This window comes from Drosophila elegans, unplaced genomic scaffold (assembly GCF_018152505.1).
Source record: "Drosophila elegans isolate 14027-0461.03 unplaced genomic scaffold, ASM1815250v1 contig_476, whole genome shotgun sequence".
NCBI lineage: Eukaryota > Metazoa > Arthropoda > Insecta > Diptera > Drosophilidae > Drosophila > Drosophila elegans.
In genome coordinates, this window is record NW_024545863.1 from 7,514,762 (window position 1) to 7,542,067 (window position 27,306).

General features: G+C 44.2%; 9 protein-coding genes across 22 annotated transcripts in view; 6 read left to right on the forward strand and 3 right to left on the reverse strand.

The window, feature by feature from the left end:
- LOC108140546 (RIMS-binding protein 2) overlaps positions 1–13,228 on the reverse strand; it is a 30,317-nt gene extending 17,089 nt beyond the window's left edge. For 5 of the 13 annotated variants that reach the window (XM_017263390.2, XM_017263384.2, XM_017263388.2 and 2 more), the window contains exons 1-8: positions 12,874–13,228; positions 5,974–6,139; positions 5,326–5,424; positions 5,035–5,262; positions 3,177–3,297; positions 2,632–3,116; positions 698–1,241; positions 527–638 (exon numbers count right to left, since the gene is read on the reverse strand). In XM_017263390.2, the coding sequence (XP_017118879.1) occupies positions 527–638; positions 698–1,241; positions 2,632–3,116; positions 3,177–3,297; positions 5,035–5,262; positions 5,326–5,424; positions 5,974–6,139; positions 12,874–12,980 (1,862 nt within the window). In that variant the 5' untranslated portion in view covers positions 12,981–13,228. Of the gene's footprint in view, positions 1–526; positions 639–697; positions 1,242–2,631; positions 3,117–3,176; positions 3,298–5,034; positions 5,263–5,325; positions 5,425–5,973; positions 6,140–12,241 lie in introns of all 13 variants that reach the window. The other 8 variants (XM_017263387.2, XM_017263395.2, XM_017263394.2 and 5 more) reach the window with 5 other exon arrangements.
- On the forward strand, positions 3,777–4,962 carry LOC108140547 (FGFR1 oncogene partner 2 homolog). The gene has a single exon (XM_017263396.2). The coding sequence runs from the start codon at positions 3,904–3,906 to the stop codon at positions 4,699–4,701; it is 798 nt and encodes a 265-aa protein (XP_017118885.1). The 5' UTR covers positions 3,777–3,903; the 3' UTR covers positions 4,702–4,962.
- A 536-nt stretch (positions 13,229–13,764) lies between the features above and the next one.
- LOC108140750 (programmed cell death protein 10) lies at positions 13,765–16,256 on the reverse strand. Its single transcript, XM_017263727.2, has 5 exons — positions 15,988–16,256; positions 15,681–15,858; positions 15,468–15,600; positions 14,991–15,155; positions 13,765–14,607 (listed from the first exon to the last, which is right to left on the reverse strand). The coding sequence occupies exons 1-5, from the start codon at positions 16,051–16,053 to the stop codon at positions 14,523–14,525; spliced, it is 627 nt and encodes a 208-aa protein (XP_017119216.1). The 5' UTR covers positions 16,054–16,256; the 3' UTR covers positions 13,765–14,522.
- Positions 16,257–16,346: 90 nt separating this feature from the next.
- LOC108140356 (copper homeostasis protein cutC homolog) lies at positions 16,347–17,389 on the forward strand. The gene has a single exon (XM_017263050.2). It carries the CDS (start codon positions 16,437–16,439, stop codon positions 17,220–17,222), a length of 786 nt encoding a protein of 261 aa, XP_017118539.2. The 5' UTR covers positions 16,347–16,436; the 3' UTR covers positions 17,223–17,389.
- A 5-nt stretch (positions 17,390–17,394) lies between these two features.
- LOC108140355 lies at positions 17,395–18,203 on the forward strand. Its single transcript, XM_017263049.2, has 3 exons — positions 17,395–17,633; positions 17,690–17,961; positions 18,016–18,203. The coding sequence occupies exons 1-3, from the start codon at positions 17,395–17,397 to the stop codon at positions 18,201–18,203; spliced, it is 699 nt and encodes a 232-aa protein (XP_017118538.1).
- A 369-nt stretch (positions 18,204–18,572) lies between these two features.
- LOC108140407 (coiled-coil domain-containing protein 149) lies at positions 18,573–20,784 on the forward strand. The gene is made up of 6 exons (XM_017263123.2): positions 18,573–18,787; positions 18,844–19,428; positions 19,491–19,598; positions 19,737–19,824; positions 19,882–20,020; positions 20,078–20,784. The coding sequence occupies exons 1-6, from the start codon at positions 18,722–18,724 to the stop codon at positions 20,646–20,648; spliced, it is 1,557 nt and encodes a 518-aa protein (XP_017118612.1). The 5' UTR covers positions 18,573–18,721; the 3' UTR covers positions 20,649–20,784.
- Positions 20,785–20,982: 198 nt separating this feature from the next.
- Positions 20,983–25,019, forward strand: LOC108140768 (colorectal mutant cancer protein). 2 transcript variants are annotated; one of them, XM_017263755.2, is made up of 7 exons: positions 20,983–21,484; positions 22,323–22,572; positions 22,630–22,962; positions 23,024–23,163; positions 23,219–23,520; positions 23,582–24,292; positions 24,363–25,019. In XM_017263755.2, exons 1-7 carry the CDS (start codon positions 21,197–21,199, stop codon positions 24,493–24,495), a joined length of 2,157 nt encoding a protein of 718 aa, XP_017119244.1. In that variant the 5' UTR covers positions 20,983–21,196; the 3' UTR covers positions 24,496–25,019. The 2 variants fall into 2 exon arrangements, with proteins under 2 accessions (XP_017119244.1, XP_017119245.1); XM_017263756.2 differs by lacking the exon at positions 20,983–21,484 and adding an exon at positions 22,087–22,255.
- Positions 25,020–25,110: 91 nt separating this feature from the next.
- On the forward strand, positions 25,111–26,191 carry LOC108140641 (aprataxin and PNK-like factor). The gene is made up of 3 exons (XM_017263564.2): positions 25,111–25,641; positions 25,702–25,865; positions 25,920–26,191. Exons 1-3 carry the CDS (start codon positions 25,199–25,201, stop codon positions 26,126–26,128), a joined length of 816 nt encoding a protein of 271 aa, XP_017119053.1. The 5' UTR covers positions 25,111–25,198; the 3' UTR covers positions 26,129–26,191.
- LOC108140640 (translin-associated protein X) lies at positions 26,143–27,281 on the reverse strand. Its single transcript, XM_017263563.2, has 2 exons — positions 26,447–27,281; positions 26,143–26,391 (listed from the first exon to the last, which is right to left on the reverse strand). Exons 1-2 carry the CDS (start codon positions 27,169–27,171, stop codon positions 26,208–26,210), a joined length of 909 nt encoding a protein of 302 aa, XP_017119052.1. The 5' UTR covers positions 27,172–27,281; the 3' UTR covers positions 26,143–26,207.
- Positions 27,282–27,306: the final 25 nt, after the last annotated feature.

The following is a 27,306-nucleotide window of genomic DNA, read 5'->3' on the forward strand; positions in this document are numbered from 1 at the left end:
GTTGTTACAAAATTGTTATAACTGTTATCAAATTGAAATTCTTATTTTAATACCCTTTAATACCAATAGAACTTCTTCAACTTATAAAGACTTTAAAATACAAAAGTTCAAGCTATAAACTAGTTAATTTTTCCATTTACAAATGTTGGATATATAAGATTAAAAAGTCGAGTATGTAAAAATAAATTACGCATTCTACTAGTTGATCGATAAGACTAAAAAGAAATCACGTATACGACTGGTTAAATAACTTGCCAAAATATTTGAAATAAATTGTTGCATACTTTTAAGATGGTAAATTAGACGTCATATTAAAGTGGTTTTATCGATTAAAGTTATTCGGTTGAGTATAATCAAATAGAATTTCAGTCTGAGAACCTGAATATTTTTAATTATTATTAAAGAAAATAATAATAGGTTAGCATAACACTACAAAAAATATATTATGTCTAAAATGACTTTCATGACTTTATGCAATGGGGAAATGGCTATAAATATTATTTTTTAAACATCCCTTGATACTTACTCTGGAGGATCGTAGGGAAAGCGGGCTATGAACACGCAGCAGCGGCCTTTTCCAGGAATATCCAGCATGTCCACCTGCGGTTCGCTGGCGCCATTCAAGCCATGATTGCGTGCTGTTCACAGAAAACGTTGTTAGTATTTCAATTAAGAACTAGCGATCAACTAAACTCACTGTCCAAATCAAGAGCACCCAGTGCCAGACCGCCGCGGTTGTGCATCATGGAGACGCTGAGGCCGTCGGTGAACTCGTCCAGTCCCCAGTTGCTGGGCGGTATAGGTGAGCAGGGCGAGCTGCGGTTGTACCGCGTCAGCGGAATGTCGATCTCGTCCAGCATCTTCATCTTCGAGGCCTGTCGCAGGGCGGCGGCCGTGAACGGATACGAGGCGCTCGAGGCGACGTCCAGGAAGGGCGGGCCATAGGAGCTGCCCAGTCCACCGGCCGTCCCGCCACCGCCGCTCAATCCGTACAGCGAGGTGGCTCCGGTGATGCCGCCCACGCCGGGTCCCACGCCCAGGCCGCTCAGACCGGCGGCTCCCAGCAGGGCGCCGGTGTCCAGCAGGCCCAGGTTGGCCATGGAGGGGTGCGTCAGCGAGGAGCCGCCGCCGGCGCCCAAGGCCGAGTAGCTGGTCGAGCCGGCGGGCGGCAGGTTATGCGAGTTGAGTGACAGGAGGGGCATGGTTGTGCTCTGCAAATTGTACAGTTGTATTGTTCCGCGCTTCACGATTCAATTCGATACGAATTTAATTCCGTTTCAATTTCAGTGGCCGTTTGTGTGTTGTTTTTTTTTTTGTATATGTGTGCAATTTGGAATTTTCGGTTTGGTTTTTTTAGAATTTACAGTTATTATTTGTGGTGTATTTTAATTTTTGTACAGGTGTCGTTACACAAACATAGGATTTCACGCACACACACAGATACAGATGCAGACATACATATATATAGATCGATTGATTGACATTTTTCAGATCATAATCGGAGTTATGGCCCAGGGAAAAGAGATCGAGTCATCATTAAGTGCGGATAATAGAGAGCGAGAGAGAGAGAGAGAGAAAGGGAAGACAGAGAAAGCACATAAAACGGAAAGAGAGATCACAGATACACGTTTATTCGACTGCGATTGGCAAACGCATCTAGTAGAACGTCTTAAATGGGCATCTATGCATGAACAACTGAACATTTTGGTGGTGATTCTCGGCTGGTCATGAGTTTTTGGCTATGGTTTCTGCAATGAACTTAAGCCGTTTCCAAGCGAAGTTTCATGGTTGTGCCGCACGGCTAGCATCCAATCATCACCATCAAAAAACGTTAATCAACAAGTAACGGAAAGCTTTCAAATGTAACTCCTTCAAAACAAATATACTTAGTATGCATGTTTGTATGTCTGTAAATGCAGCAGATGCATGTGTACCCGCAGTTTAATATTTCATGAACTTTCAAATTCCGATTACATATTTAGCCATTACTAACTATTACAATCAGTTTTTAAATTCGAGTTCAAAAGATATTAAAAGAGTATCTGAGCTTTGTTATAAGTACAAGGCTAATTGTACATGGGAGATATATTCATGGGATATATAAACGACATTAAGGACATTTTAAAACTATCCTTTATGTCTTATTACAATGCAAGTGATTGAGGGACTTATGTGATGAAATTTCTACCATGCCAGCGAATGCGATTTAAATTATACAAAGGCATTATTCAAAGGAAATCGGATGCAGAAACAGAAACAGATACAGATACGCAAACGATCTAGTCTGAAATGGGTGAGTGTGATGTCGTGTCATGTGGTGGTTGGTGGGTGGCTTACAAGTGGGTGGCTCTGTACGTAAATGTTTATTTTCATCAGTAATGAGACTACAACCAAAACGCAATACGTGAGCTTTGCACAGATGGCTGGCGGCTGCCGCAGCGACGATCAACGAACTATATGCTATGCTATATGGATACTTAAACGGAATGAATTTACATATAACATATAACGCATTGCAATTGCACTGGCACTAGCTAGATGTGGCAAGCTTGAAAGCATATCGATCGGCAGCGGTAATAGCTGTAATTGCTGTTGTTCGTAGTTCATTGCGATTGAAAATAGCTGGTTTACCTGACTTAATGCCGTCGGCATAGCCTTCATCGTGTGAATATTTACCGGCAAGGGTGGAATGCCAGTGATTCCACTAGTTCCGCTCAGCAGCTTCTCTACGGACGTCTGTCCGGTTCCGTACTGCATCGCCTGAATGGCATGACTGCTCAGGCTCGAGGATATGCCGCTGATTGAGTTGGGCACCAGGGCCGATATGGATGACAGGCCGCCGACTCCGCCGCCCCCGCCCCCACCACCGGCCATGCCGCCCGTACCAGCGGCGGCAGCAGCGGCGGCCACGCTGTGCGAGCCGAGGCTGGTGCCGCTCAGGCTGGTGCTGGCCCCTCCGTTGGGCAGCGTGGAGGCCAGCGAATGCGGCAGGCTCGAGTAGCCGGAGGACAGGGCCGAAATGCCGCCCCCGCCCCCGCCACCGACACCGCCCCCGCCACCGCCACCGCCACCGCCTAGAACGGCCCTTTTGTAACGGTTCAGTTCTTCTTCGAGTTCTGCAATTTACCCATCTTAGTTAACTGCCCAAGCAAAGGCTTTGTCGCTGCAGTACTCACCACTCTTTGATATGGTTTTAAATTCGCTATTTACCGTGCTCAACATGGAACTGGGCGGAACTGACATGCTGGCGCTGGCTGACGTACGAGGCTGTTCCAGCTCGGCCAGCACGCGATTATCCTGCAACAAAAAAGGATTAAAAGGGTTTCAGTATATATGTAAAGAAACTATAGCCAACCCCACCAAGTATATAGCTCTTAAATCATCCTCACATTCTTAGAAAATTTCCAAATTAATTTCCAGTAAACCAAAAAAGGTGTATATGTATAAAACTATAAGTAGCTTCAAAAACCTAAATCTAAATATAATACTAAGCTACTCTATGAGCTGAAGGCCTCTAGCAGCTGTAGCTCTGACCATTTTTTGTTAGCTCTTAATTTTTATTTATAAGTAAGCATTATATAAATAAATATATAAAATAAGATGTATGCTTTTAAACTTCATCAGCACTGCGTTCGAAGAAATTAAACGTTAAATGTTATTTACTTATTCTTATTCATGTTTATAAAAAATCTACTTAAACTAATTAGTATTACTATAAGTGACATTCCTTTAAGTGAATATTTCCAAAACTGAATCCCAGAAGGCATTTGCACAGTTGTGCTTGACACTTTCCTCAACTTGCCTTGACAAGTGCCAAGTGCATGGAAAAGATTTTTACTCGGAAACAAAAATTCCAAATTGAACGTTAGCGATCCAAACAGCCCGAACGATCGGATTGTAAGGATGGACGGTCTGAAGTTCTCCACACCCGGTGGCGTTTTAATCAATGGGGCCAAGCACATGACAGAAAATCTAGGAGAGCTGGAGATAAGGACCGACGAGCTGCTGAACGAAGCGGAGCATGTGAACCAGGATTTGGCCAACTGCCGAATGTTCCGCGAAGAGCAGCTGCTGAAGCATCTGGCGACGAACAACAGCGACGAGGAGCAGATGGAGATGCTGCGCGACAATATGGAGCTGAAAGTGACCGCCGAGGAGTTCCACCAGGGTATCGAGCTGATCATGGACAAGTACCGGCAGCACTGCGAGGGCGACATGTTCGTCGATAGCTATCAGCTGAGGGAGCGCTACATGGCCCGGCTGGAGCAGGTCGTCAAGGAGCAGGACGCCCGGATCGAGCACATGGTGGAGGTGATCAAGCTAACCGCCGAGCTGGAAGATCGCTCCAGTGACGAAAACCAGGGCATTATACGCCAGTTAATCGGCGAAAATGAGCAGATGCGACGTCAGCTGCAGATCAGTAGCGCCGATCAGATCTTCCACCAGGGATCTCTCGGTTCCAGCGAGAGCAGCACCCAGATCGAGCTAAGCGCGTCCACTGATCCCGACGCCTCCGGCACGAACAGCATCAGCAGTCTGGAGAGCTTTCTATCATGCCTCTCGCCGGTCAACATGGATGATGACGATTGCTCCTCCAGCAGCTCGTTGGTGAGTCAGCTGGAGGTTAACCGCTTCATCGAGGAAGCTCTGGCCGAGGATCCCATGGAGCTGCCGCCCATTCAGGCGGAAAAGGCAGAATAGGGATACCAAACTTGCACACCCAACACCTAACACAAACATTAAATATTGGCACTTGCGTTGATTTACATAGTCTTGACGTTGGACCCTCACCTTTGAAATAAATTATAGTTCGGGATGGGAACTCACTTTTAATTTAGATATCTTTAGTGAATTCCCCATCCGAAATATAATTTATTCAACACCACACTTTCTGTATGATGTTTTCCCACTGTTACCTGTTGCTGTTTGTCACTTTCATAAATATATATATATACCATTTTATAACGTTTGGTTTTCTTGTTTAAATGCTGTAAAACAAGTCTTATGGGAGATTAGAAACCACCAAGTTTGTACCTGCTCTATCTTCGCCATTATGATATCAATCTCGGAGCCTTGGTCTTGGTGACTGATTGTCGGTGCCCAAGTGACGGTGGAGCTGCTGGCCGATGTAGGAATGGTTGCGCCGGTCCCGGACGACATACTGCCCATTCCGGAGCAGGCCGAGCGGGATGCCTGTTTGGCCTTCAGGGCCGAGGTCAGTTCGATTTGCAGCTCCTCGCAGCGCACATTTTCCAGTGCAACCTAGAGGCAAATGGTTTAGTGGGATCAGTACATATGGGATATTGGGTTATATCAATCAGTCACCTTCTTTTCCAGTTCACGAGCTCTCGACTGCAAATTCTCCACCGCCTCGGCATCGGGACGTGCGCTTCCGCTTAGATTGCGTATTTGTGCCAGGGTTTCCTGCATGGAAAAACAATGTTTTTACTTTATAAAAATATTTTAACTTTAAATAAGTATAATTCTATTAAGCCCATTAGGGTACGTTGCATTCGAATAATTTTAAGAAAAAAAAATGCCGAATACAATGTTTCAACTCGAAATGTCTATGTTATGTCTTTGCTTTAAAAGTTTAGCCGACTTCCAATGCGAAGTTACGAATGAAATGTCAATGCAATTTCTAAAAAAAATTTAAAAATATCAGAGCTGCACATAAGTTTTATTTCTAAAAACAGTAGACTATTCCACCAGTGCTAAACCCCCCGTATGTTTCCCCAAATGTTTTATTTTCAAAACATACCATGTATAAAGTATTTATGGAATATAACAGGGATATTTAAATTTTGTATTCTCTTTAAGATTGAAACTATTCCTTTAAGAAAGCTTTGAATTAATAGCGTGTCCTGTTTTGGCATTCAGTCTGATAGACCTTCAAGATTCGTTATATTGATAAATCAATTTGATCATAAATAATATTGTACAATTTATGATCAAAATGAAAAAGGCACTCACCTGATGCGCCCGCTCGATCTCCGTGCGCCGCATCTCCGCATCGCGCAGCTGCAGGCTGAGGGCGTCCAGCATCCCGTTGGGGGCGGTGCCAGCGGCCACGGCAGCGGCCGCCGACTGACGGTGGTGCATCGACTCGTACGGCATGCTGTGGCTGCCCCTCGGACGACTGCAATGGAAACGATAATCGCACATCAAAATCAGAATGGGGCCAGACCGGAAAATCTGCAGCGAGCCGAATGGCCGAACTGCCGCTGAGCCTCAACTATAGCTACACTTGGTCCCAATAAATAGTTGCTGTTTTTATTATCCTTCGCGTGACTTCCTTGCTTATTTATTCATTGGCCTGGTGACTGTGAAAATAGGTCAGCTGCCTGGCTTTTGGCCACAAAGGGCACGGCAAGCACGTGTCCCTCTGGTGTGTAGCGAACTTTGAACTGTGGGTTAATTGCCTGCCTGACCGTATTTATTGTTCACGCACAGCCCACAAAAGCTGAGATTGGGCAGCCTGTTCAGTAGAATGCTTATCCCTGCCGGCAGCTGGGCAATCTCTCAATTTGCAATTAATGCTGTCGCTTAGAGGCTACTCTGGTTAATGGTCATCGGTTAGATTTATGTATGCAATCGAAGTAAGTAGTCAGCACAGAAATGTGTATTATTTGATATCTCTTCCGTTTATATGGTTCAAAATTAGATTGATATTTCCGTCGAGGTTTCCATTTGCTTGCAACCAAAGACGTCAACTGAGCCAAACAAAATATTACGCATACGCCACCGAAAGCATTTAAGTCAGTTGCATTACTCATACGCCGCCCTTGTTCGATGAGACAATGAAAGGCGCCAGTTTGTCTAGACGGCGGCATGACTAGATATAGCTATCAGCATCGATTCAATGGAGGAAATACAATAAGAAAAACAGTTAAAGTTTAAAAAGTTTTCCAACCCTCTGGAAAACTTTTTAAACTTTAACTGTTTTTCCACAACTGAAACCCTAACCCAGTCATTAAATGCAGGATATATAAAACTGAAATCCATTTACCGGAGCAGCGCCGCATCGATAAATTGTTATTAATACATCAAAGCTCGCATCCATCGGAAAGCAACCATACACCTCCCACTGCACCACCAACTCCTGTGGGCCGTCAATGCCACTGTTTATGGGGTCCGATGGCTGGGCTGCCTGACATTTAAAAGCTATGACAGCGTTTATCCACTGCTGATGATGATGATGCTGCTGATATTGCTGCGTTGTTGTGGCTGCAGTTGCTGTTGCTCTTGCCTTGCCTTTTGGCATTGGTGTTGACTGAGCCCCGCCCTGATGGGCGTGTGCATGACAGCATCTAGCCGGAACCAAACGAAAGTCTTTGGCATTTGCAAAACGCCTTCCGGCACCAACCACTGCCCACTAAAACGATTTGAAGGCTATTTCAAAAGGGCGGATGAGCACCTTGTTGCACCGATATCACATATGTATGTATATTCCTGCAAACTGATAAACTCCCATGGGTTTAGCAGGTGAAAAGTTGGTATTAATACTGAAGTCACAGAGAACACAGAGAACCAAATATTAGAATGAATTTGGAAATGTAAAGTGGTTCGGGGTTTTGTTAAAACAACATCTGCTTATATAAACCTTTACGTTTTTAAGAACTTCAAAAACTTAGTTTTCAGATTCAGAAAATTTTAAGATATTGAAAAAATCCAGTTTAACAAAAAACTATTCGCACATCAAGGGCACTATTTACGCTTTTATCTCCTCTCAAGTTTGCATACACATAATCTGTGTCTAAATTTCTTAGTCACATTTTCATACTCATACTCATCTCTCAGTTCTGTAAAAGGTTTAAAAGTCGCGTGAGGATGGATCGATTTGTTATTCCAGCACATTAATTATCTCATTAACTGACAATCATAGCGGCTTGATATCCTGTCATTTCACTTTGCACTAAGCACTATACACTAAATGCCATAAATATTAAGTACTCACTGACACAACTGCAGTGCAGCGCGACTTGGATGTGAATGTGAGAGGGAAATGGAAAATGCGAACTTAGAAAAGCGAAAAGCAAAAAAGAAAATCCAAGGCAAAAGCACAGCCACTAGTTGCTGTTATGCACTGTGTGTGTGCGGGTGTATGCGTGTGTTACAATTGCAACAATAGCAAAAACAAGTAGAAACACATTTGCCCTACTACTGTTACTGTTACTTTGCCGCTGTTAATGGCTCTAGTTTATCTTTTGGGTGTGCGACGGAGATAGCCGTGAGTAACTGTGTGAGGGAGTAAGCTATATAAGCGGCGAGAGAGCCAGAGAGAAAATGTCCCTTCCGAGAGGAAGAGAGTTGGCGCATGGGCAAAAGGACTTGACCTGTTAACAGTGCTGTTACTGTTAAACCTTAACTGTTAGCATTAACAGCCAGTGTGGCCATGTTTGCTCAGTGTGTGTGGGTGTGCCTATCCTTGTGTGGGTGTGCATGTGGGCCGCAGGATTTTTTAATTATGATAAAGCGCATTGCGAGCATTTCGCAATAGAAGTATATGTGGGCGGCAAAGGCCTCTGTTGGTTGATGTGAGTAGTAAAAGTGCACCAAAAAAAAACACAAAAACAAATCTTTAAAAGTAGCCAAAGCTTCCACTAAAGTTATAATACTCTTTAAAAGGTTAGACGTAAGCACACATCATCATTTTTGCGCCTCAAAGTATGCAATAAAATATAAATTATTTTATAAATACTTCTGATACCCTATTTAAATTTCTACTTAACATACAATAGTTTATAGAAATTACTGCTATTGAACTAAAATGTATACAAAAAAATTTGACTATTATTGGTTTAACTTATGTTTTCTTGGCCACCGTTTAGCTGTTTCTTTCTTGACAGCAGGAATCTTTTTTGGTTCCGTGTACAAGTTTGTGAGCAACTGAGCAAAAAGAGTTTTTTCTTATATTTGGCGTGTCCTGTGTCCGGCAGTATCCCTAGATTGCTATCCGGCCGCTGTCGTTTCCTTGTTTGTCTTCAAACACAATAGCAGCCCTAGCTACTTGCGACTTCCATCGAGTTCCCTTAACTCCTTCCTGGCCGCCCAGCGCTAGTGTCTGTCTGTGCCTGTCGGTGACTATTTTAAGCACCACACTGCTTGCCGCACACTTTCGGGGGCTCGAGCAGTGCTTGGCACCATTTATCTCCATACACACTACCCACACTACCCACACATACAGGCGCGCACCAAGCGACATGAGCATACGTCACAGTCGACTTGTTTGCCATCCTCTCAGTACAACATTAAAGTCACCATCAATTAATTATCATCTGGTTAAAAGGTCAATTTTGTCAAGCCATTAACATACCAAATCTTCCATCATTTAGGCTCCATCAGTCAATAAATACACAAGAAAGATAAAAATTCATCAACTCAGAAAGTTTAGGTTTAATGAATTTAACTTCCCAAATTTGTCCTTTTTGCAAATTAGGTATCTATGACTTCAGTGTACCTTTAAAATGTTATACATCGATTCAAGACTTCTTTACATTAAGAATTGAAGCTCAAAGCTTAATTACAAAAATTAAATTACAAATTTATCTCCTTTCAATTCTATTTTTTTATAAACTCATTAGTAAACCCACCACCAATGCACCAATAAGAAAATATTTACTTAAATTGCTAAAGGCAAATAAAGCAATCTAGTTGACAATTAAACATTTAACACAGACTCAGTGCGTGCTGCAAGAAGTAGGCATTGATGTCTGCCGCCACCGAGAGGAGGCTTGAAATTTTAATGAGTTCTTAAAGTGCAGATTAGCTCAAACATCAGACTGCGCACCAGGCAGCCTCTCAGGAACCCACCAAACCACCCGAAACTGGGTTGCGGCCTGGCGCTGCTTTACACTCTATTAACCCACATTCTGGCCAAAGTCGTTGCGGCCATCGGAGTAAATTAAATGGAAAATTCCCATTCACTCGGAACTGAGCCACGTTATCTAATAGGGCGAGGAGATACCGGGAGCGCTACGCCAGTATCTTAATTTTCGCACAACGTGGTGTATGCGTAATATCATATACAAATGTCAGGAATAAAGTGAACAACTCGCAGTTTAAACAATATTCGGTGAAATTCCGTGGTTTAAAAAGCTAGAAAGAATGGAGACAAGGAGAAAAATGTCCAGCTCAACTTTTGTTGGCTACTACGAACTAATTTAAAAACTTTGTTTCGTTTTTCGGTTTTTGGCGCTTCAACTTTGATTTACTCCGAAGTGAAGTTGCCAGAGAAACCAGGGAAAAATAACAAAGAACAAAACTGAACTACGAAATTGCTAATTTTACCTTGTATATTGACGGAAAAGTTTGCAAAGAAAAGCAATTAATTAGCATCTGGCGTCGGTTGCGTTGACAAAGTCATCGAAAACGCAAAAGTTGGCAGTCCAAAACTAACATTTACTGAACATTTTCATTTCAAGATCGGAGAAGGTTTAAAAGCACCCTTGCCTACGACTCGATGCCTTAATGAGCAGTCGTTCAATTAATTGAATTCTCACACACTCGTCGTAACAATTAAGTGCTTCTAATTGCAGCAATTACAGTTAAGGAAGCCAAGAGTTAGCAGCCATTGCCAACAATTACATGCATAAATAGTCGCACATAGGACCGTCAAAGTACTCGAGCATATGACAAGTGGCAAGTTCTAAAAATAGCACTGCGAACAGAAAGTTTTTAAAGTCAAGCAATTACATTTAAGATGTTGGAAAAGTTCATTATCCTGCTGCTGGCTTGACCTCAATCGCAGAGCCAAGGAAAAAAGCGGAACCAGAACACGAGCACAAAAACTATCTCGCCTATTTATAACAAGATGCACACACACAGCCCCCAGCACACAAATACTATAGCTTTTCTATAGAAAAACCATAGCACAGTTATGGGATGGGGTGTGGTGGTTGAACCGGGAAATGGAAAGTGGGTGAGGATTTTTCCCAGCCAGTGGACATCTCATGGTCGCAGCTTGGCTGGCTGCCCAGCATATAAATTATTGATTACCATATGTCAAAATTGGCCAAATTCAACGATTAATCCTGAGCGAAAAATGTTTACTCAAATTTGTATTTATTTTTAAAAAGAATAAGAGTTTTATGTTTTTTCATGTTAAATAAAAATATTCATACAAATAAAAAACTTTATAAAAATCTGCCAATTTAAAACCTACAACCATATAATTTGTTTTGAGATGATACTGTAGATACTGTAATCAAGTTCTTATTCTGCACAGCACAGCACCAAATTTGGAAAATAATATTATTAAAAAACAGCAGGAAACGTTTAGCCAACAGTTTGGTTTTAAATTTAGGTTGTGTTAATAATGGATATGGGTGTATCAATACGTAAACAATCTGACTTCTAATTACTTTCGCCCTTCTTCAAGTAAAGCCACTGAAGTTAGCAATGACTTAGGTAATGTTCATCGAAGTAGCACTTATATTATTAATTTTTGGAACTAATGAAGGTTTGGTTCGTCCCGATATGGATTTTTCTTGCCCAAGACGAGATTTATTTTTCGCTTAAGTTCCACCTAAAAGTATACGATATTTCATATTTCGTCCAATGACCAATCTCTATTCCTGTTTTAAGTCCCACTTTATTTAAAAGTCAATCATGCAAATTTAAAAATAACCTGTAAGGATTTTGAATCCGCACATACTAAAGTGTGGAAATTCTTTTTTTTTTTTAATTTAAAATTCCTTTTTTTTTTGTTTTATTTGTGGATACCCTTAGATTTCACCAACCGTGTTTGGTTAAGTACCCGCACCGTGTTCCTGAATTTTAGCGTGACTTAAGATCATTGCAATGGAAACTGAGAAAACCTGTCCATAAATAAAAACAAATAGAAGCAACAACAAAGGGTCGGAATTAAACGTCGGTGGGCAACGGGGTAGTTTACACCCACAAACGTAGAAAACTCCGAAACGGAGAAGGTAACGTTAACCACATGTCCCTTCTTGGATGTATGTACGTGTATAAAGGTGTATGCAATATCTGTGTTACGCACGCAGCAGCAAACAACTTTAACACTGTTGTTGCGCAGGCTGGGTGAAAAGTGTGAAAACCGCCCCCAGAGTCAAAAAGTGGGACTTTTCTTCTGTTGGAAGCTTATGAATATGAAACGCTCACAGACACACACACATGCGAATGCGACACATGCTGCTCCTGGCGTTATTTCACTGGCATGGGTATTGGTGCTGCTCCAGTTTTGCTGGCCATTTACATTTCCATCTACTATACTTACTTGCCTCTCGCTCTTTTTGTTTCCCTGCGTGTGTGTATGATTGTGTGCGCGCCGTTTTATGCCCAAATGCAGTTGATTTCGCCTATTTCCTTATATCAGTTATTTTATTTATGCATTTTTTCATAATTTCGGTTTCATTCAGGCTTTCAGTATGTCTTGGTATTACAACTATTACCCGCATTTGCATATTGTATGAGCATCAGCATGTGGGTGAGTATATGTATATGTATGTGTGTGAGTATGAGAATGCGTGTGTGGGAGTGTGTAGTTTTACGTTGGTTGCTCTTTTTTTTCTTCCTTCATCGATATGCTTACACTTTTACTTTTCACTGGTCCACCATTTTTTCCGGGAATTATATCTTTTGGGTCTTTCACTGCACTCGCGGCGAGTTTTTTGTTGTTAGCGAGAAAATGGAATTTTCACGCAGCAGCGGTGCTGTTGGGAAAACATTTGGTGTACAGCGAAATTTTTCGTAAGCTCACTCGCTCGCATAACGGCTCTTTTTTTTAGCTTGCGCAAAAAAAGTATTTGCCCCACGATTCTTTTCACTTTTTTCTTAGATTGCGAATTTTGATTTGGGTTTCGGAAGCACTGGTTTTATTTTTTTGGGGGAATTTAACGGGTTGCGAACCTTTTTTGCTGCTTCTGCTTCTTGCTCGCTGCTGCTGGTGCTGCTTTTTCAGGTCGCCTCAGGTTTTCCTCTTCCACGTTTGCGCTGGGAAATTCACATAAATGCATAGAGTTTACACTAGGCTACATAGGCTGTACATAATATCGGAAAAACGCGATCGGTTGGCTATATATGCTACTGCTATATAGAAAAAACTCCGCCTAGTTGTCCACTTTCTGTGGGTAGCAGTTGGGTCTCAGTGCGAAAACCGAAAAGTGGGTCATCTCGGTCGCGCTGCTCGGCTGGTTTGTACTCTGATTTCTACCCAACTGCCAGCTCGATGCTCAGTGTGCCAGAGCAGAGTGTCCCAGTACCCAGAACCCAGTACTCAGTATCCAGTGGTGGCCAGTGTGCGGGGAATCGATTTTTCTGCGATATGACACTGAAAAAGGGGCAATTTTCTCCCGCTCACGTTTTCTCCTTTGGGGTTGCAAGTGGGAATGTTTCTGCTCTGGCGCTGTTAGCAAGCTAATAGTTTCGGCTGTTATCCACTAGCAGGACTTTACTCTGTTAACTACATACATGTGTGTTGAAATCCATTACTTTATTTTTTTCTAAGTTCTATCACGATCTGTTCTTAAGGTTTCCCAAATTATGCATTGGAATTTTTACCCTGGAAATATGTATTGCTTTATATTAATGATATCATTTTTTAATTACCAAATAAAATTTAATCTTCACTTATAGAAACTTTTCTAACTTGTATTCTTTTTTATTCGAATTACTTTAACTTAAGATTTAACTAATTATTTCAACATTCAGAAATCAGTGCAGTAGATAGCTATTATTTTTTCATCTACCAAAATACATAATTTCAAAACTCAGTTCTCCCAAACAAAATATAAAACAAGGTTTTCAGTTTGGAATATAAATACATTTATTTGTCGTTTTGCCTTCGCTATTACTACATTATGAGTTTGTTGCTTTTTTTGTTTTTAGTGTTCGTTTTTCTTGTAACATTTTTTAAATAAAATAATTTCTTTATTCATCCTGTTGATAGTGTTGTCGTCTACTAATGTCTTTCGCTTCCGCATTTTTCAAATCGAACATATCATTAAGTAAATGATTATTATTTATAGTGTTTAAATTTCCAACTCTAACAATTAAAAACAGTTAAAAATTTAAGTGTCTTCCGTTTTCGTTTTTGTTTTTATTCTCACCGTAGTACATACATTTCCTGTTTCTCTTTTTTTTTTACTAATTTTAAATTTATTCGTAGGGGCTTTGTTCTAAACAAAAACAAACTAGCCGATGTTGTTGTTAACAGAAAAAGAATGAATTATTTACAATAAATTGTAAATCATAAAGAAACACTTGCACACATCATCTCGATAAATAGTTGCTCACTAGTTAATTACAGTGCTTAGTCTTCGCAGAATTCAGTGTCCGATTATTTGTTATATATATTTACGATGTAAATAATTCCTGTGCTTTAGTTTCAACAGATTTTCATTTACGATCAAACATTTAACTTGGGCTGTATCGGGCGATTGGATATCTTAAGTGTGTGTTCTCTCTTGGATTTATTTGAATTGTGTGTGGTTAAATGGTTATTTAAACATAAAATTAAAATGCCACTAAAATTTGCCATAATTAAAGGTTTTAATTCTCTACTCGCATTTACTCTTAACTGTCAGCATTATTTGATTCGTTTGCCGTATTAGAAAAAGTGCACTTATGAATACTGCATTCGGTCTGAAAAAAGAACAAAACATAGTAATTGGTCAGTCAATAGGTAGAAAGCCTTGCTGAAATATGGTAAATTAATGATTAAATTTGGTATTGATTAAGCTAAAAGGTCAACTGTAATAGCCGTCAAAGCCTAATCGAAGCAATTTAGATGTGATTTACAATTTAAAATCGCTGAGCCCCCGCCCCAGAGAATCTCCGCTGCAAAATGCTAAACCAAACAATACCCGGAACGCCAATGGCATGACATCATCCCTACGGTTGTTCCGAAACGATAAGAAACCAGATATGAGACGATTAAAGAAACCGGCTATCTTGGCGTTGGCCCGTATCGTGTGATAACAACCATGTAAATAACAAGTATGTAGCTGCAGCTGGTTGACACTTACTGTCCTTCCTTGAAGTACTCCTTCAGCGTTGTGCTGAACTTCTTGGAATATTTGACAAACTCCTTTTTGCGCTGCTCCACAGCCTGCTTGCCTGTAACGCCCGGTATGAACGAGCCGATTTCGTTGACCACATCGAGCAGTTTCTTTATGGCGCTGGCGATTTCCCTGTAAAGTTAAACGAAATTTCATTAATTTGGTATTGTGTAACTGAAAGTTAAGACTGTTTTTATGGTTGAATCAGGACTATTGGTCATAGTTCCATTCCATGGTAATCCAAAAGTATGTATTAACCTTTTAAATTGCTTACGTTTTACCAGTTTAAAACATACACTTAGCTCACCACGAAGAGAAAATAGCCAGCCTTTTGAAACTCTGTTCTTCTGTTCCTTAATTAAATATATTAGAACTTTTGTAACTCACAGTAACCCACAAGCTTTAAGTTTAAGAAATTTAGATGTTAGCCAAGAATGTGCTTACTTGATGGTCTCCAGGAAGGTTTTCCTGTCGTTTATTTCGTCGGGTATGCGGCTGAGAATAACCTTGAGGGCCACCGACTTGCGGTTTAGCTCCTGGAAGGGCTCCTCCGTGCGCGTCAAGCGGTATTCATTGACTATGGTAGATGGAAGGGGGAATTGAGAGTTAGTGTTGGCTACGGGAGACTGCAGCTAAGGTGCTGGCGTGGCTACTCACGGTCCGCTTCCGTAATGTTGCCTTGTAATCTGAGCACGGCCTCGTTTAGGTTTACGTTCAGATCGGCCCGCCGCACAATCGTGGCCACGAGGTCGTAGCAGAAGCCCGGATTATTCTGCTCCGACTTGAGAATGGCGGAGCGCAGAGATTGGGCAGCGCCAACGTCGCGTCGCTCCAGCTGCAAGTAAATGGGTAAAGCAATTACAAACCCGAGTATGTTTACGCAACACACAGCCGAATCTAACGGGGCTGAAGGGTCCGGATTCGGATTTGGATTCGGATTCGATTCAAATTCCGTTTCACATACCTGGGAGAAAATGGGCCGCAGTATGACGGGCAGAACGAGAGACGTGGTTGGCTCGCCCATTGTCATTTCTAGGTAACTCCAAGTGCGCTTGGTCTTCTACTGCTGCCTATGTGTCCTGGCGCATGCTGCAGGATTCCGCTTCAGAGTCCAGTTCCGTGCGATGTCCGTTGATCCGCTCGCACGACTCTCACAAATCAAATTAACAAAATTAACAAAAATTGTTCACAACAAAATGAGCACAGTGTTTCTTTCGTGCTGTCGAATTACTCAACACTGGATATGAACTGGTTTGTCATCAAACCGTCTATCGTTCTGGGATAGCTTCGATAGTTTCTGGTGATGGCCCGGGAGGAAACAGCTGATTGCAATCGGTTTGGGTTCATCATCAGCTGAACTACCCTAGATTTGTTTATGTTTGAAATTCGAACATTTTGTCAGTGATAAAAGAAATGTCGGGTCATATCAGCGATATAAAACTGGAGGTCTGCGTTGACTCCATACGATCTGCTTTTGCCGCCGAGGCTGGCGGAGCTTCCCGGATTGAGCTATGCTCGGCCTTAGGCGAAGGCGGCTTGACTCCCACTGTTGGCACTCTGAAAACTCTGAAGGAAACCCTCACACTGCCCATTTTCTGCATGCTACGGCCCCGACGAGGCACCGACTTTGTCTACAGCGACGAGGAGATGTGTGCGGTGCTCGCGGACATGGATCTGCTGCGGGAGAACGGCGCTGATGGCTTCGTTTGGGGATCCCTGAATCCGGATCGCAGCGTCAATGTGGAGCAGTGTCGACAGGTGATGCTAGGGTCGGGGAGCCTGCCGGTGACCTTTCACCGCGCCTTCGATCTCACTGACCAGAAGCGAATGGACGAGAACGTCCAGCTGCTACGGGAACTGGGCTTCAAGCGACTGCTGAGCAGTGGGTTCCGTCCCTCGGCCGCCGATGGCGTCGATTGCCTGGCGCAGCTGATAGCCAAACACCACAGGGACTTCATTGTGATGCCCGGCGCCGGCATCAAGGTGTCCAACTTGGAGGAGATCCTAACGGTCAGCCGCTGCCTGGAGTTCCACGCCTCGGCCATGGACACGGCCGGGGAGGACTATGTGGCGCCCAGTACGACCCGCATGGAGTGCGACGTAACTATGGGCAAACAGGATGTGGACCCGTACTACGGAACCAATGCGAACGTGGTGCGCAAAATGGTTACTATCGCCAATGCCATGAGCTGCCGCTAAAGATCACCCTTAGTTCTTAACCTAATCCTAAGTCCAGCTTTTATTCCTTGACCATAAACCTCGGTATCGTCTATATAGTTTGTATATAGCTTCTAGTTCTTGTTACTACTTAAGTAGTCCTGTCTCTAAAACTCTAAATCCTAAAAATACAACAACATTGCACTTAAGCAGCATGATTGAGGAAACTAAACAGAGCCCATCTGCTCAAAGCCTCCAAGCCTTTAATCAACACATGGAGAATGCGGAAAAAATATTGGACAGAATAGAAGCTTACAGATTTAAGCTAAATAACCACATTCATGGCATAAAGAAGATGGTGGCAACCAATCAACGATTAATTGCTCGGCTGCAGGTCAATGAGCTAAGAATGAAGTCGCTTCTGGACGATAAAGCCAAAGATAAGCAAGGGTGGTAAGGAAAGTATGGAGATCTGATAGACTCCCAATTTAGCTTCAATATATTCCAAGTCAAAAGCACCGGCCGACTGGGAGGAGGTATCATCTACGTAGGACCTGCAAGGTGACCAACATCAAGGAGATATGTTGGACGCAATGCAAGGCCCACAGCTTGCCACCGAAGGAAGAGAATTCCCAGGACTTTGTGATACCGCACAGGGAAACGAATACATTGCTTAGCTTACACAGCAAGGACTTGATCCGGCATAGAGGTGGTCAGGAGCGTAAAACGAAGATAAAGCCAGTTCCCGATCCTAATAAATACGAGGAGATTGTATTTAAAGGTATAAAAGTGTGCTTATTTCAGTGACACTTTCACCTTTTGTGTACTTTTCCAGTAAAATGCATTTTAAAGCTGTTTGAAAAGCTGGACCTGCCAATAGCGTCAATTCCAGGTGTGAAAACATTTTGCAGGCGAGTGCTGGGTGCAATGTCCGACCATCAAATGCCCTGTAGTGAGCAAAAAGAAGTTATGTCCCATCTCACTTTTATCCCCGTAAATCCCTATTTATCTTTTTTTGAATAAACTGATAAATTTTAACTTGATTTTGAATTTTATTTTTAAACTGTTATAGTGCTTAATTATGAGCACGTTTGGAGCTGATCCAAAATAAATATACCTATTACGAGAAATTAAAATCAATGATTTTTAGAAATCTAATGCAAGATACGAAAATTAAATATGTGGTGCAGCTATAAAGAAATTGGTTAGAAAAATGGTAATTTTTTAAAGATGATTAAAACAAAGTAAGTAAACCATCTATATAACAATTTCTTGCTAAAAGAGTAAAATTTACTTTTAAATTATTGAAAAGAAAAATTATCGATAAGTCGAAGAGCAAACATTTGTAGCATACCTTCTGGCGCACACCGCGCAGGCGCTGGTAATAATTGATTGACCCGAGCTGTGTGTTTGGCCAAAATGAAGTCCTTGGAGGCCAAGAAATTTTGATACAGCTGGTTCCGGATAACCCCACATTTCCATTCACTGTCAATGTCAACAGTTAAAGCTCGGCGTACCGAAAATCAACTGAACCATTCGTCATGGACTTCGAGGAGGAGGCAAGTCGCCATGGACTCGATCAACATATGGCCACGTACAATGTGGAGGTGAGCTTGCAGTACCCCCAAGCTAACTATGTGACTTATATGACCCACCCTGGCAGACCTCGGCGGTGCACAGGAAGCTGCAGAGCAAGGTGGAGGCTCTGAGGATTCTGCGCCAGGAGCTGGAGCAGTTCCGCGTGGAACGCGACCAGTACAAGCTGGTGGCGGAGACCCTGCAGCTGCGCTACTCGGCGCTCAAGAGCAACAGTGAGCTTCTGGCTGTGGGTGGATGCGGAGCCCTCAGCGAGAACTCCAGCCTGGCCGCCCTGCTCCATGAGACGCGGGAGCAGAACCTCAAGCTCAGTACCGAGGTGGAGGCCTTGAGGCAGCGGCTAAACGAACTCCAGGGCGACATGGAACTCCTCCGTGAGACGGAGGCCTGCAACAAGTCCCGCGTGCAGGCGATGACCAGCGAGAACGCCGCCCGCAACAAGGATGAGGTGCAGTGGCGCCGGGAGCGGGCCAACTTTATTTGCCACCTGGAGGGACTTAAAAAGCGGAATGCCCAGCTGGCCTTCGATCTCAAGGCGGTCATCGATGAGAAGGAGGAGCTCATCACCGAGCGGGATGCCTACAAGTGCAAGGCACATCGCCTCAATCATGAGCTCTTTGTGGCCCTCAGGGCCAAGAAAACGCACCCGAGAGTAAGTTTGGATGATATAATGTATGATTAATGGTACATATTTAACTATCCTTGGTTCTTCAGCTTCTGGACATCGATGGCGTGTTGCTGGAGAACAAGTACCTGCATGAACGTGTAAAGATCCAAGACAGCGAACTGGAACTTACCAAACAGAGCATAACAAAGTACAAGGTACTACTCAAGACTTTTAGATATATTTACTTATTTTATGGTACAGTTTAATTAAAAATCATTACACTATATATGAAAAAATACACTAAATTCAATAAATATTTTTATTTGCTTAACCATCTTTTTATTTTTATGCAGGCCATGCTAGATCCTAAACGGAAAAAGGGGATTGTAAAACTAGGAGGTGGCGGCACAAATGAAGACACCATACTAAGCCCTCGGCAAGGTGAGAATTAATTAAAGTTTCAGCTCTTTCACCCCAAATAATGTCCGCCTCACTTAGTGAAATCAATCCTGGAAAGTGGCATCGATCTGCCTCAGAAAACGGAGAGCTTAAGCGACCTAAAATCCTTGTGTCTGGCTTTGCTGGACAACCTAAACGACAAGAATTTGGCTCTCTCACACCAGAAGAAGACCAACAAGTATACAACAGGAAACATGCATCACTACAACACTATAATATGGTGTTTTCTCCACAGAATACTGGCTGGCAAGATGACCGAGCTGGAACAGCGCTGGCAGCAGCTCCTTTCCGAGAACAATGATAATGCAGAAGGTGAGGAGGAGGACGAGGAGTACGGCTATGCACCCTCGCAACTGCTCCTCAATGGCTATTGCGCCGCCATGGTAGATGATGCCGACATCAGCAGCACTCCGTCCATTGCTCCAGAAAACGAAGGAGTGGTCATTATCCCAGATCCTAGAGATTCCGGGAAGCACAAGTCGCCCGAAGTCCTGCACTCGGACGATGGCATGTCCTCTCTTTCGACCGAGTCGGTGGATTCATCTGTGTACGGGGTGGACGTCCAGCCCGAAGATTTCCAGAAGTCTTCGTCCGCCACGACAGATTCGGGTAATTGCGGTCTCAGCAGTCGCTGCACCGGCACACCGCGCATCTCCAGTGCCGTGGCTCGGGAACGGATGGAGGATCTGAAGGATTTGCCACCTCACCTGGCCACCCTCGTACAGAAGGCACTCCACGATCTGGACATGCGGGACTACGAGGCTATGGTGACGATAAGGGCCGAGAATCTGGCTGCTATTCCTTAGATAAATACTAGTTCAATTAAGGACTCTCGAAGAAATAGATGGAAACCATATCGCAGTGTTGACAAAAGGTATAAGAATATATATATATATATATATATATATATATATATATATATATATTACCGCAACAGCGTACAATAAACAGGTTATATGACAGGATAAACATATTTCTCTTTTTGGATTTCATGTTCTTACGGATTTTCAAATGAATAATTTATATATTGTTTAAATTTCGCGCCCAATAAATTTGTGTTATCGATTAAGGATTATTCAGAGTGTTGGATACCGTTAGCAAAAACACATTCCCAGGCCTTTTCCAACACATGTCTGGGTATACATTTTCTGATAAGGATGCAATAAACATCACGACTAAAGCAACTCCAAGTTAATGAATTAAAAATGCCTTAAGACACTTCCGAAAAAGTGCCATGTAGAGTTAACCCAGTGCCGCAGAAAGTGGGAATGGAGCACCAATCAAAAGTCATCACCAAGCGGCCCCAACAAGGCCTATTCTAGTCGGAAAGTCGTTGCAGCCGCCCATCGCCAGAATGTCCAATGATGTGCAGGTGGCCCGAGTGGCCAGGATAGCCACCGATGTGCCTCGTCGCACTGGCAAGCAGCGGGACTCCAGCGGGTTCCAGGGCAAGCACTCCGGCAGCGGGGCTGGCGAGGATTTCGAGTACGTCTTTGGGAGCATTTCTCCGCGGGGCGGGGGCCCGATTAACAGGCATCTGGTGGGATCCTGCGACCTGGACTCCCCGGAGCACGCCCAGCGGGACACAACCGAGAGCGACAACAACATATCCAGCTGCTCCACGCTAGACATTGTCAACAAAGTGAGTGATAGACTTTACACAGAGAGAAATAACTTTATGTTTGTTACAAGGAGGGGGTTATAAAAGAGTTTCCGTTTAGTGTCTTTCCATTGAAAAATTAAAACATTAACTTTTTAATTCACTGCAAAGTTTTTATTTGAAAAATACAAATTTTATATTAAAACGTTTTAGGGGCAAAGCTTTGTCCTAAAAAATACAGTAAAGATTACACATACGACACGTAATCCAGTTATAATATCGTTGCAAACTATCCTATTTCTAACATTGTACATACGTACTTCAAATGATATTATTTTACTAAACTTTTGCTTATTATTTAAATGGGTGAAGCATAGCACTTAATTTACAATAATTTAATTAACTATAAACCTATTAAAACTATGAAAGAATATTTCAAAGAATGCAACCGTTATATTTCTTTAGAATTTAATTATTAGGGATTTCCTGCGTAGGAAAATTGATTTTAGAAATCCCGAATTTTTGAGGTGTTGCGTATGTGGGGTTCCGAAACTCGGGTGGGCGTCCAGTGCGCAGCTGCGTGTCGAAGACTGAGGGTCAAACTGCAGCGGCGGAGAGCGCGGATGCACCAGCGGTCGGATGACGACGTAATCGCCAGTCGAAATTTTCCACTGGACCATGATTTCGGAGCAACTGCTTCCGCGCAGCCTGAGCTGCCTGTGCTGCAGCGATACTCCTTCGGTGCCCACCGACAAACGTCGCAGCTGGGAGTACACGCTGATGGCTCATCCGCTGGCCAGACGACCAATAAACGTGATGTCCCCAGGGCTAGTCCTCCAGAAACTTCTAATCCGCCTCTTTCCCTCTCTTCCTCCCCCAGGTTGAGCAACTGTCGGTGCAGCAGCTGGAGAACCGGGTGCGGGAACTGACCCAGCGTCTGCAGCAGGCGGAAAGACAGCTCAAGGATAGCAACACTGAGCGGGAGACATGTCACAAGCGGCTGGAAGTGGTCAGCCAGGCACACGAGTGCCGCATTACCGAGATGCACTGCGTCATTGCCGAGCTGAGCAAGAAACTGCGCAGCAAGCAGGAGCACATCATTATGGAGGAACAAGAACCTGAAGGCAGTGGTAAGTAGAGGTACTAAATGAGTCAGACAAGTGCCTAATCCTCAATCCCACTTGCAGAACTAAGCTATCAAGAGGGTTCCGTGTACAACTCCGAGCTGAACCTCAGCAATCCCGATGCCGAGTGCCAGACTGAGCCACTGGAGGACCTGGAGGGCGCCTGCAGTACCACCAGCGTGGGCAACATTGCCCACAAGCCGCAGGAGTTCAGTCACAAGGGACAAGTGGAGGCACTGCAGGAGGAAGTGCTCCACCTGAGGGCTCAGATTGCCCTGCTCCAGTCCGAAATTTCCACGAAGGATGCATTCGTAGTGGAGGAGCAGACCAAGGTTGCCTTCTTTGGCTGCGAAACAGAGGTCAACGAGTGTGGGCAGCGGCTGAATGATTTGAATGGTATATACACCGGTCTTACCGAGTCCCATCTATATTTGCTTCTAAAATCCACCCTTTCCAGCTTGTGTTTCCTTGACCAGCCCGCAGAAACGTGTTCCCGCCGTGCCGAAAATGGCGGAGAAGGTCAAGTTGCGATGCGCCAGCAAACATGAATCTAGTAAAGATCCATCGCCCGAGCAGCACACTTCATTAAGCAACGAGGTGAGATGATCATCCTATCATTTTAAGAACGCATTCAAATCGTTTTTCCTTGAAGCACATCAACCTAGTGGAGCACTTGGTGTGTGAGCTGAAGGAGCAGAACCTTTTCATGGAGAGCTTCATGGAGCCCCTGCAACTGAGCAAGGAATTGGAGCGACTGCAGCGGCGAGTGGAGCACTTGGAGATGCGCAACACCATGTTGGCACTGACTCTGGACGAGTGCAAAGAACACACGGAGCACCTGTATCTGCTTTGCGGCAAATACGAGTCCAATGCAGTGGCCTTGCAACTGGCGCTGAATTGCAGTGATCGTGCCATCGAAGCCTATGACGTTATGCTAGCTCTGCTGGAAAGCAAGTGAGTTCTCCCAATATTACCCTTCATTGAGTCTCCTTTTCTATGAAAATATCCTTTTTAGGTTGGCTCTTTTGGGCGAGAAGTCAGCGGTGACGGAGGAGAGCCGTCGATCGGTGGAGGCGGTGGCCAGGCATCTGCTTGCCCGTCTGGACAGCGAGAAAAACGTTTGTGAGAATAGTCTGGGGCCGTGGCAGCACAACATTAACCTGGGCCCAGAGGATGCCCCCAAAATTGGACGTACCTGGTGTTCCGATGACGACAATCGCCTGCGCTACCACGTCTCAAAGCTGAAGGCACGCCGCTCAAGCGTCCAGCACACCATCGTCAGTCTGGAGTCACCATTTAGCGACATATACGAACAGAAGCGTCTGGCTTTGGAGAAAAAGCACGAACTGCGCGGCGAGGACAAGAAATCACCCATCGACCTAGAGACGGCCGTAATCATGCAAGAACTCATGGAGCTGCGGGATGCGAATATTCAATTGAAAAGTAAAATGGACGAGGCCGAGCAGGAGCGGCAGAACGCCAACGAACGGGTAGGTGTACTCCACGAAGCTCTGAAGCAACTCCAGGTCAGCAACCGGGTATCCTATTCGGAGGCGGAGCACGCAGCCCTCACGGAACAGCAGTTGGTGGAGGCTTTGACGCGGGAAACGGAGCTGAAGAGCCGCATCCAGACGCTGTTGGCCAATGTCACCGCCTCGCAGAAGGCATCCGACGAGAAGTACGAGCAACTGCATCGGAATGTGCGCGAACTGCAGAAATCTAACCAGTAAGCTTCCCTTCTATCATCTTAATATTCACTATGCTTCACTGCTGCATCTGAACTTCATCTTCTTCAGCAACTTGGGACAAATGTTGGACCACAACAAGCGCAAGTACCAGCTGCGCGTGAGGAAGCTGGAGCAGAAGATCCTTGACCTACGGCTGGACCACGAACAAGGCCGCAATCATGTTCCTGAGACGACTCTGTAGGTGTAAGGACGTACATGTCGGCCCACCAGGAGGACTGTACAACTGGGTGTGGTGCGGGCGCGCTTGTCACATATCCCGCTAAAGATCTTTCCCCTTGATCATACCGCTTCTTTTACCTTCAATGCAATGCCCATCTAAATCGGAAACATTCGCCCAGTAGACGCTCCTGGATCCGACATGACCAAGACAGTATCACGAATGTGCCATGCGACTAATTTGCAGCCGGCTGGGACTAGGACTATGTCCTTCCCCGCAGATCAAGCTGCAGCGACTACATACTCAAATAAATACATATTCAGAGGTGCCATGAGCAAGGCTCCAACCTTTCCAGATATCCGTGGGATTGGAGCATCCGTCTCTGGGCCACAAGCAATTACATATACACATACGACTAGGCAAACTAAGGAGTTACTCACGACGCATACACGGGATCCTATATTTATACAATGTATTCGCATTTTGCTTGTTATATGAATTCAATATGTATTTAAGATTGTACAAATTATAACATCTCTACTGGAAAATTGTTTGATTTTTAATATTCAACGGCGCCAATAACTTATCGATAAGCTACAGTAATCGAAAATCAAAGATGTCCGTCTCTATATCGCGGTACAATGTTGCAAACTACCAAAAAACAAATAGCGTTCTTGTGAAATACAAATGTTTTGAAAATTTATTTAAATTGAGTGCTCTAGAAAAAATGGAAATCGTGGCACCTATTGTACAGGGAACTAGCGAATCAAATGCAGATAGTGGGGCAAAAAGAAAATCCCCTGCAGAAGCCTCCATCAGAGGAGATGAAAATTCTGAGACTGAAAACAGCCAAAACAAACGAATAAAATCGGAGGAACCTGTGGTTTCAACTAGGGACGAACCAAAACGTGATACTCCTGTTAAAATTAAAGCAGAGCCAGCGGATGAGGATGCAGGGGAAGAGGCTCTTCCCTCTTCGGAAGCCACCACCATTGATCCAACAATCCAGGTAAAAGCAGAATCAACAGTTAACGGAAACTCACCTGCAGCGGCGGCAGTGGTAAAAACCGAACCCAACAATTCCAACTCCAATGGACAAGTAGCGGCTGATTCATCTGTATCCTCGAGCAGCAGTAGGATTTCTTGCCGGTTCGGAATTCGTTGCTACAGGTACATACATAGAAATGGAAAATTTGAATCTATTTAACTCAACCAACCGGCGTTTGACAGACGAAATCTAGCTCATCGGAGTGCTGAAGCTCATCCAGGAGACCAGGACTATCGTCGACCCGACTTTCCGGAGCCTCCGCTGGGAACTCCTGCTTGTCCCTATGGAAACGCCTGCTATCGCCGTAACCCAGTTCATTTCCAGCAGCACTCCCATCCGCCGGATTGTAAGTAGGACGCTTCCTTTGCTCTGGCTTCAAGATGACTAAAGGTCACTCTAGTCAATTCCGCCCAGAACATCCGCAACCGTCTGCGCCAACGAAAAGCTCATCGGCAGAATGACAACGCCGGGACGGATGAGGAGGATGACCCTTTTGGAGGCGACAATGATAACGATGCAGACTATCGTCCAGGCGCAGATATCGACGAAGACGAGGATGATGAGCTGGAGTTTGAAAGCCAGCGCATAAATAGCGATGATTACGATTAGACTACACATTCCCATAACTGGTTTAATATATATATATATATGTATTCGTTTGTTGTAAACTTATGCCTAAGAAGTTTTTCTAGTAGAAGCCCTCATCCACATCTTCGGCTGGCTTTTGGTCAAAGGTGGCACCCCATTTGGCAGCCTCCCCGCCGCGTACTTTCACATTGTAGCAGACGTTCTCGGCCTTCAGGACGCTCTGCCTCATGGTGGTGATCTTGCGCCAAAGTTCTCGGGCTCTCTGGCAATTCAGACTGATGTAACTGAAAGGGAATGGCAATCAGCCCTGTACTTGTTAAGAGAAGCTACTTTATTTACCCAGTGTAGAAGTGCTGCAAAGTCTTGCAAGTCTCCAAACAGGTGTCGGTATCCCCGCTGCCCAGTGAATTGATACAGCGGCGCATCAGCTCACCAGTAAGATCAGACAGACCCAGAATATACTCAGTAGGGTCTACGAAAAACTGGAACTTCTTGGGATTGTGGCTTTTGTCTGCCGTAAGTGCCACCACCTCCAGTTCCTCGCCTTCCGTTGGCTCCCCCTTGGGCTTGCTACTCTCCTCGACGTACTGCATCACCGACTGGATGGCCTGCCAGTCGGATACGCTCTTGGACTGATACTCGCCTTCCCCGTCCTCGTAGCACAGGTACTCCATATAGGTATACGCCTCGATGAACTCCTGCAATCCCGGTGAGTACGCGCCGCGGAACTGGTAGACATCCTGGTCACGCAGCTCAAGGGCCACGGCCCTAAAGTTCACCTCAATCAACTTGTCCAGGCGCTGGCGTGCCTCCTCCAGGACCTTCTCCTTGTTCTGCTTGCGCGAGTCGATGGAGTGCAGCAGGAAGATTATGCGCTTGGACTCGATGGTAATGTCGCGACTCAGCTTGACAATCCGCTCGTGGCGATCGTGTTTCATGGTCAGTTCGTTGGAGTAGTTGCGAAAAGCCTGAACAATAGGATTCTCCTCATCCAGTTGCACCGGTGGCATTGTGCGCTTCCTGGGTACATTATTTCGGTGAGCAGCATTTCCGTTTTTCGGCATAGTGAAAGGTTTTCTTACTTTTCTAGCAAAACTGTTTAATAATTACAGAATGGATAGATAACTCCGTTTGTTTTACGTTGTAAACAATTTGTCGGCTTTCTGTAGTGTTGGTAAACACACTTCAGCTGCAAGTGC